This window comes from Sphaeroforma arctica (assembly GCF_001186125.1).
Source record: "Sphaeroforma arctica JP610 unplaced genomic scaffold supercont1.766, whole genome shotgun sequence".
Lineage (NCBI taxonomy): Eukaryota > Ichthyosporea > Ichthyophonida > Sphaeroforma > Sphaeroforma arctica.
In genome coordinates this window covers 24,732-34,192 of record NW_014039792.1, presented here as the reverse complement: position 1 = coordinate 34,192, position 9,461 = coordinate 24,732, and the positions used below count along the sequence as shown (strand labels likewise).

The following is a 9,461-nucleotide window of genomic DNA, read 5'->3' as shown; positions in this document are numbered from 1 at the left end:
CGGCGCCCTGCACACCCCTCAGTAGAAGGAAACGTATGGCCTAGTGCGGTGATCTGGAGCTGGGGTAGTTTCCTGTTCTACTCTCCTTCTCCTCATCTTTTAGCGCCTCGCTGTTTTTGCGGTAGTATCGGTTCTATTGCAACTTAATTCCCTTTCCCATTGCTTCAAGTCTGCACCGCTACATAGTGTAATAAGCCGGGCCTCCACATTAGACTCTATGTATAAACGTACTCTTAAGCAGTACGCAAATTATAAACGTACTCTTAATAGTACGAGGAACTTAAGTTTCTTAAATGTACTCTTAATAGTACGAGGAGCTTAAGTCTCCTAAATGTGCTCTTAATAGCACGAGGAACTTAAGTTTCCTGAAATAGGTTTTAATGGTTTTATTAATTAAACCTTTTCCATTTAAAATATCAGATATTTGGATGAGGCCATTAAAAGGCCTCAGTAAAATACCAAACATAAAAGAGTTGGTCTAGTTCTATTAATAGAGATTTATTTACTTTCCAATTTTATTTATATCTGAATACTTCGGTAGCGAGATGGCTCAACCGAATATAGGTTTCTAGGGACTATTAACGTTACTTAGTTGATCCTCTGATAAGCCAACCAGATGTGCCAGTCTGATGAAGGCTAAGTCGGTAATTCTTGAAAGTGGCAAGCTATTGGTTAAGACAATAACTAAAGACGTCAAGAGTAATTTTTTTTCTTCTAAAGATAGGATTTTATGAGTCTCTCGGATTCGCCCCAGAATAGAGCGACAACGAAACACTAAATAAAATCCCTTCGGCGGAAACAGTACTGAGAGGATTATATATAGGCAATGTCTCAGCTTCACAATCCCTCAGAGTATTGCTGTTTTCACGAGGCAAACCTAACTTTATTGAACGTCTCATTTCGTTCATTTATATCGATATTTACACGATATAGAATTTACCTACACGTTTATTTATTCTAAGGCATTAGTTCGCCTTTATTAGACCGAATCTTATAATAGCATGTTTAAAGCAGTAGCACGAGAAGAACATATGCGCGCGTGGGACGAAAATTATACTGCCCCATGTAAGATTCGGTCTATCAAGGCGATATTAACGCCTTAGAATAAATAAACGCGTAGGTAAATTCTAAATAGTGTGAAAATTTCAAAGTAAATAAACGAAATGTGACTTTTAGTAAAGTTAGGTATGCCTCGTGAAAACAGCAATACTCTGAGGGATTGTGAGGCTGAGACATTGCCTATATATAATCCTCTCAGTACTGCTTCCGCCGAAGGGATTTTATTTAGTGTTTCGTTGTCGCTCTATTAGAGTTCCTATTTATTTTTTTGCGCTGTTACATAAATAATGACTACGTCACTAATTAGGTAACTCAGCACAAATTAATTTTGGAGCCACCACGATCACCGAACTGACTTCTGTACTATTCCATTCAACTATGGTATAGTATTTATAAAAGACTCATATATTCCTACGTTACATATATCTTAATATCCTTCACTTGTTATTTAGTCGAAGTGAAGGTCATTCCAAAACATATACCTATTCATCTATCTCTAGAATGAACGAAGACACTCACACCGCTATCGCCCAACGACTTCAAGGACATTTCAAGTTCAAGAAGAATTCGATCGTACAGGCTACTCAGTTCCGACCGACGGCCCTTCAGGGATTACCTCATAAAGCTCCCACTCGGGAGGACATCAAATCTAGAATTCATCACCGCCCTACAAGACAACGTGCGCCCTGCCAAAACCAATATATCGACCGGGAAAACCAAGAGACTGGTAAATACTGATTTCATCGAGGAATTGATATTTCCACAGGGTGTTTGCTCACAACCTTGCTCACTGAATTCTTGGTACGATACGCAAAAGGACGCTGTTAAAGACGAGTTTTTACGACTAAAGAATTGGTAGAATTTCTCCCTATTCACGTTGAAACAAATCCAAGGTAACGTCATCGACGCTGAACAACGACAGGCGGTAATTATCGGTTTAGTGGTGGAAATCATACAGGATTTCAATATAACCTTGGAACTCAAGAAGATACGAGTATAGAAAGGAAATAACTTCTCAACACTACTATAACATCAGATTTACACGTTCAATCAGTACGATCCTCTTCTACAGAAATTGTACATCACTCAAGTTAAGATAAAACACGAGCTTGCCATGATTACTGCAGCGAAAGGAGGTAAGAACAGACAGAAAAAAAGTGGAAAGGCTCGAGAAGGAGAAGGCCGCCAAGGCAGCAAAAGCAGCAAAAGCAAAACAACAGTAAATCCACGATAGTTCTACGGTCTAGCTAGCCGTAAATAGCTGAGTGTGATTAGCCCCAGAAATTAATTATAATATTAACAAATTACCAGCCACACACCGTTCTACTTAAGAGTACGTTCTAAGTTAAAAAGATGGAGAACGTACGGGGCGTCGCGGAAGATCTGTAATGCCATTCGATACGGAGTGCGATCGGAGTGGGGTCCGGAGAGAAGTTTCGGATGGAAGGTCTGGACAGGCTGCATCAAATAACAAGGAGATCGGATTAAATGATGTCCGCAGATTACAAAGATGACTTCTACGCGCCGGGAGTAGCCGACCCTAATACCTGGCAGTTTCGGGACAGAACAGGGCAGCTCTGGTGCTTCTTAGCGTTGACCATGGAAGCAACGTTTAGCCCCAGATAATTTCGAACACCGTGCGAATGATGTGCAGATCGATAGGTATCCGAATAATTCTATATGCGGGCAACCTGCTGTTGTTAGCAAGTTTGAATCGAATCTACCAGGATCAGGCATTCATCAACAATCTCAACCACGTGTTGGGATTGCAGTTAGCGGAGGGCAAGAGGAAGTGGAAGATAGCAATGCGAGTATTAGAGCATCGAGGAGTTATCATCGATCTAGTCAAAAATCAGATTCAAATAACGAACTTCTTTGGATCGAAAATAGCTCAACTGACGACAACAATTTGCTGAGTAGCATTCAAAATTCAACGCAAAATTCCACTGAAATTATGAACTTCGGGAGGCGTAAGCAGGTGCAGGCTACGATCCCATCGTCTGTGAAAGGCGTGTAGTTCCTTGATCGCTTCTTGATGAGCTAAATTATGGTATAACTGCTCGGGAAAAAATCCTTGTTGCTCGCTGGAAATATACCCCAGTTCTGATTCGTGATCTCACTGTCGAAGTAAACCAAATTCAGCTTCCCTGTTAAATAAGCCTAAACCCTAAAACATTTTGACACATAGCTGCGAGATGTCTGAGCTGTGAATTCATAAGTTTGGAAGGACTGTGCCTCTTTCTCAGACTGTGCATGGCTGTAGGAGAGTCGGTCATCACCTACAGGGAGTTGCTGTAATTCGCCCTTGCGAATAAAAAAAAATCAACTCTAGCACTATTGTTCGCAGCTCCAGGACTGAAATAAGCCAGAGGGGTTCTCCCTTGTTCCATGTCCCCGCAAAGTTATAGGTTCCTCTGTCCTTGATGTGGCCCTTCGCAGCAGTGTACTACGATCCATGCCGATGCGTTTCACCATACAGTGGAGGATCTAATTCGACGATGCAATCACGCCTAAACACGGGCGGTTTGACAAGCGGAACAAGTCGCAATTACGATAGATCATTGGAATTCTACCATGACTATTGTACATTGCAAAGCAATTCATCAACAACGCTTTGCACTACTGAGGAGGAGCTGTTGCAGTTTGCTGTCTACAGTTACGATGAAAAGTGACGCTCAACGATTGGTAGGTGACCAGATCCGCATTTCGGAGATGGGTATGAATTAATTCAAAAGAGACATCTGGAGAACGTCTGGGCGCGCATCGCACGGGGTTACACAGTTGAATGGCGCTCGCAACATACGACAGTAACTAATCAACCCAAAGTGCTATCCGAATGGGTGATGTTGTGTACGGTAGCTCGCTGGTACCTGCAACACGCAAGGCTATTTATTTGTGGCTCTTACTAATTTGGTCATCAGTGGGATACCATGTTGGTAGTGCAGGGCTATCACTTGTAATTCGACAGTATTTTTTTTTTGCGAATAAGTTTCAATGTCGTGAAACGGAAGAGAAGCCACACCTCTAGTGGCAACAATTCACCTATTCGCGTGGTGGACGAGGTGATATTCAATTTTCTTTCAATATCTTCGCAATGGAATCCGTAACATCATTGCTGATTCTCGGAAAAAGGGTGATGCCACAGCCATCAGATTACTACGAGCAGATTTCCTACGGGCCGGCCTACCTGCGGACATGCTACCGTACATTCAGTGGCACGCCGCCTTTCGCAGGGGTTTTACTCAGACTTGTTTCAGTCTGGGAGTGCCGGATGTCAATATTGCGAACATCATGTGCGTAAAAGTGAGATCAGTTAGTCACTATCGCTCAGTAGCCACAGTGACCAAGGAAGACAGAATACTAACAGGGCCTCTGCTCGGCGAAAGTTCTGCGATTCCGTCAACAGCGACATCAAACGCACTCCCTCAGAGTACTATTGTACGTCACAACAAGAAACAGAAGAAACAGAAGAGATGGCTGGAGAAGGCCTAAGTGCAGACACAATGCACTATGAAAGACAGGAAGGACGGCAAGAATGTTTTGGATTTTCACAGTTTCGAATCAAGACATGCGTCTCGAGGTGGTAACATATTCTTAGATGTTGGAATAACACAAATTGACGAGTATTCTCGGATCGACCTTGTGGGTAGTGCTGGAGCAATAACGGATATGCAAAGAAATAGAACAATTCAAGTTCATGTGTGTTGTATCTCGAATCGGGTTGAAGTCGGGATTTAGATTTGAGTTCGTGTGCGGGGCTGGAAAAGAGATGCATGTTATGAAAGAAATGTAATTTAAGACTTTTGATATGCATTGATTCCCAAATGCACATTTCTTTTTGTACGATAGCAATGTGTATCCGTCTAGGATCCCAAAGTTCTATGCGCGCTGAACACTACTGTTCTGCTTTTATGCTGTAGCTTACAAAAATTGCCGTCATTCACAGTAGGGCGAAAACGTAGTCGTATATTGTCATACAACCCCTCTGGGTGACCAAATTACCCATCCTCACCATATTTTGTAACATTCATACACGGCATACATCTCATACCGATCTAAACCATAGTCTGATGCATACACTTCAGCACTTCGAAACAACCGATCCATACCATAGTCTGATGCATACACTTCAGCACCTCGAAACTAAACGTTTACCACGAGATTCTTGTTTATTCTAAGTGTGATGAAACTGCTGACCCCTTGTTCTGGGCTAGTACTAATACGTGACCTGTAAAACGTGACCTGTCACACCCTTAATCGCCCTTTCTTGTCCGCCTCCATCAGCCATGATAGGATTGTTTCATATGAGGTGAATGTAATAACACACGAAGGGATCACCCGGAACAGGTTGGTCGGCAATCCGCGATACAGCGCTCTCACGCCCTCCTCCATTACCACTGTTTTCGCACAATGGAGTATGTTGTTGTATTTGAATGGCGGGACGCTCTGGTTCTGCATGCGGGTACGTACGACCTGTAGTACAGAGAAAAGAGTCAAATATAGCATTGGTGAGTCCAGCGGACTATGTGGACTTAGTATAGAGCCAAGTACACACAAATCAATGCACACGCCACCTACAACCATATCTACCATAGATACGTACGAGATGTAATGCGGAGTATAGAGGGAAGGATAGTAAAGGGGAGGGAGTCCAGCCGACTATGTGGACTTAGTATAGAGCCAAGTACACACAAATCAATACACACGCCACCTACACCCATATCTACCACACATACATACGAGATGTAATGCGGAGTATAGAGGCAAGGAGAGAAAAGGAGAGTCCAGCCGACTATGTGTATTTAGTATAGAGCCAAGTACACACAAATCAATGCACACGCCGCCTAACCAGTGCAGGTAGTACCACATGAACTCAGTGCACGAACGGCATGAAACCTCACAAGAACACACCTCATGTGGAGATTGTTATGCATGTGTTAAAAAATGGTATTTATATATATATATATATATATATAACACATCTCATTGTTATGCATGTTGTCAATATCATATATATATATATAGTAGTATAACTAACCTCCACTTGTTATGCATGTTGTAAAATGGTATACATACATATATATATATATATATATACATATGCAGTTATATATATATATATATACATACATACGTATGCACTTATATATATATATATATCTATATATATATGGTAGTACCAAATGAATTCAACGCGCGGATGGTGTGATAGCTCACGCGAACACACCTCATGTGGATACCAGGCCACGCTGGCAATGGTTTTAGAGGTCGCCGAGGCGAGGATGATGGCTTTGGTGGTGGTATCCGCACGTTCGGAATCTAGCGTAACAATGATAGGAGATAGTTAGTGTGTAATACTAGCAAATGATTAGGGACCCTAATCGATTTAGGTTTCGAATCAAGGTACAAATATGAGGAAGAGGTCCGTTAGGGTATGATATAATAGTAAATAATTAGAGATGCAAATTGATTCAGTTTTCGGATCAAGGTACAATTGAGAGCAAAAAGTCCGATACGGTGTGTAATAATAGCAAATAATTAGGAATCCAAATTGATTTTTTCTAAAATCCTGAAATACGTACCCACGACATTTTCTCAGTCGGATGGTATACGTATACACAAGTGAAGTGGAAATTTGGCGTCGCTGAGTTGTACAAAGATACGCAAATTGTGATAAAACACTAAAAACATAAAACCAAATGTCAACGCGCGGATGGTGTGATAGCTCAATGTGTGCGACATGCACATGCACACGCCACGAGTGACCATCGATCACTTCTGCATCTCATTAGCCCGCCACATACTGCGGAATGCAACATGACCACAACAGTAAAACACTGTGTGTATATGATATGTAGTACTATATTACTACTACAACACACTGCAGTTCACATATGTAATCGCCCATAACCAAACCGTACGGTACATAAATTCAAAATCAGGACAAATCACAGCCGGAAGGAACTTAAGAGTCCAGGGGGCTCAAAAAGTGCTGCGAAGATAGTATACAGTTGGTGGTGCTTATAGCCACCAATCAACACTCAGAACCATAGCTCAACCTCTTGGAACGCCCTACAACCCTCTCAGCCAGACAATCACTATAGAAACTACTACAGCCTACAGCCTTTCGTGAGCTTGATCTTCGATGGTCTGTGCCGTACGAACTGGCTACCAATAAGCACAAAGTCAGCTCTACGCAGCAGCAGTACCCAGCTATGTGGCGTGTATATACATATGTAAACATACACACACACACAAACACACACACACACACACACACACACATATATATATTTTTATGTAAATATGTATATATATATATTAACATATACATACATAGATACATTTATATATATACATATAAAATACAAATATATAAATATATCATTCAATATGTCACTTACAATTACTTGAGAATTTGACTTTAAGTATTTCGTACAGCGGGAACTGGATACCCACATGCACAACTCCCACCAGCGATGCGGCCAGTCCTTTGTATAGTGCTAGTGGACCCTCTCGTTGCATTATGGTGATTAAAGCGTGTACGCTATTCTTATAAAAGTACGGTGTCAAGCCTCTTTGCTGCGTCTGCAGGAGGAATATCCAAAGCGTACATATGAGAAAGCTTAAAGTAGAAGAACTAGGAGCAATTGGTAGCTGGCACGTTCACACGCCCGTCTATTTATGGTGACCACTGCGTGTGCGTTATACTTGTAGTAGAAGTTTGGTGTCTTGCTTCTTTGTTGAGTCTACAGGAGGAGTATCCGGAGCGTACATGTGAGAAAGCTAAACATAGAATACTATACTCCCCTCCAATGTAATTTAACGCAGTCGTTAGCATGTACAGATACACCTCTGCTCGGTTTGTTGACTAATGCGTGTACGCTATTACTGTAACAATAGTATGTCGCGGCAGGGTTGCCGAGTCTGTATAGCGAAAGCCTACGGAGATTGCGGGCTCGTTTCAACTGCAGTGTCTAAGCACCCTACCCACTACACACACGTGGTTATATAAACTCTCAACTCATTTACGCATCCATACCGTCACACACCAACACCACACGCGGACAGAATACTCGACTCTGTGCGAGATTTCTGAGGAGAAGACAGAAACAACAAACACAACCACCACAAACACAACAGCTACCAACACAATAACTACAGACGCAAACATGGTCTGTCTGGTGATATGCCTATACAAACACGTACACCATCGCCACAGCAAAGTGAAGTGAAGAACGAACTATGTGATTAAAACAGCTGTCGAGAGGATGTGGTGGATGACATAGATGATGAGCCTCAAATGTCACTGTAAAGCGCAGAACGCATAGAACGTACGAAGTGTTTGATACACATCTAACCAATACACCACGGCCATCACTACATATAAACATAAGACTGTGTATGTGTACACACATAAGACTATGTGAGGCTATTTGACAGTGCAGCCAGCCACTAAGAAACTGCGACCAGATCTGATGCCACGACTGAAGCTGTACATATATTATTTGACTACTGATACCTAGATATGTACATGCGGTGGTTTTACCCCTAAAACTATAAAACCCTAAAATACAGGTATATACAAGAATGGTTTATAGAAGTATCGTATGCAGGAGAACCAACAAGTCCCATACAATGTCAAACCGTACACTAAAATGTCCCTAACCCAACGATCCCGACATATGCAAACATAAGACCTATGCATATATAAATAAGACATACATAAAAAAGACATCTATATACATGACAAATGTATATATATCTATAAAACTTATGCATATATTAGACATATGTATATATACGTCATATGTATATATACGACATATGTATATTTACGTCATATGTATATATACGACATATGTATATATATGGCATGTGGATACATAGGACATATGTATATAAACGACATATGTGTATATAATATATACGATATAAAGATATATGTATATATACAGCATATGTATATATGATATATATATATACATAGGGCATATGTATATAAACGACATATGTATATATTACATATACGACATACCATTAATCTCGTTTTGATCAGCCACAAGGGCGACGTAACAACGTTTGATGCCACACCCGCCCCTATGGCCGCCATCAGATGCAGTTGCGAACTCTTTGGCGCCAGATCGTAATGAATGCCGATGCGAACCTGTGTATGTATGTACAATAATTTATCCGTATACGTATATATATATATATACGTTTATGTATATGTATATGTATATGTATATATATGCATATGCATTTGCGTATGTATACGTATATATGTACATGTATATGTATATATATATATGTATGCATATATAGATATATATATATTATATATATATATATATATATATATATATACTATATATTATTATATATATATATATATATATATA

At 40.7% G+C, this 9,461-nt stretch overlaps 2 protein-coding genes across 2 annotated transcripts in view; one reads left to right on the top strand and one right to left on the bottom strand.

Moving 5' to 3' along the window:
- Positions 1 to 1,560: 1,560 nt before the first annotated feature.
- Positions 1,561 to 2,059, top strand: SARC_08473 (hypothetical protein; the record flags this gene model as incomplete). The annotated part of the gene is made up of 2 exons (XM_014297551.1): positions 1,561 to 1,786; positions 1,953 to 2,059. 2 exons carry the CDS (start codon positions 1,561 to 1,563, stop codon positions 2,057 to 2,059), a joined length of 333 nt encoding a protein of 110 aa, XP_014153026.1.
- A 3,136-nt stretch (positions 2,060 to 5,195) lies between these two features.
- SARC_08472 (hypothetical protein) overlaps positions 5,196 to 9,461 on the bottom strand; it is a 4,659-nt gene continuing 393 nt past the window's right edge. Inside the window, exons 2-5 of the mRNA XM_014297550.1 lie at positions 9,098 to 9,226; positions 7,464 to 7,647; positions 6,287 to 6,378; positions 5,196 to 5,532 (exon numbers count right to left, since the gene is read on the bottom strand). Of these exons, the coding sequence (XP_014153025.1) occupies positions 5,305 to 5,532; positions 6,287 to 6,378; positions 7,464 to 7,647; positions 9,098 to 9,226 (633 nt within the window). The 3' untranslated portion in view covers positions 5,196 to 5,304. The remainder of the gene's footprint in view (positions 5,533 to 6,286; positions 6,379 to 7,463; positions 7,648 to 9,097; positions 9,227 to 9,461) is intronic.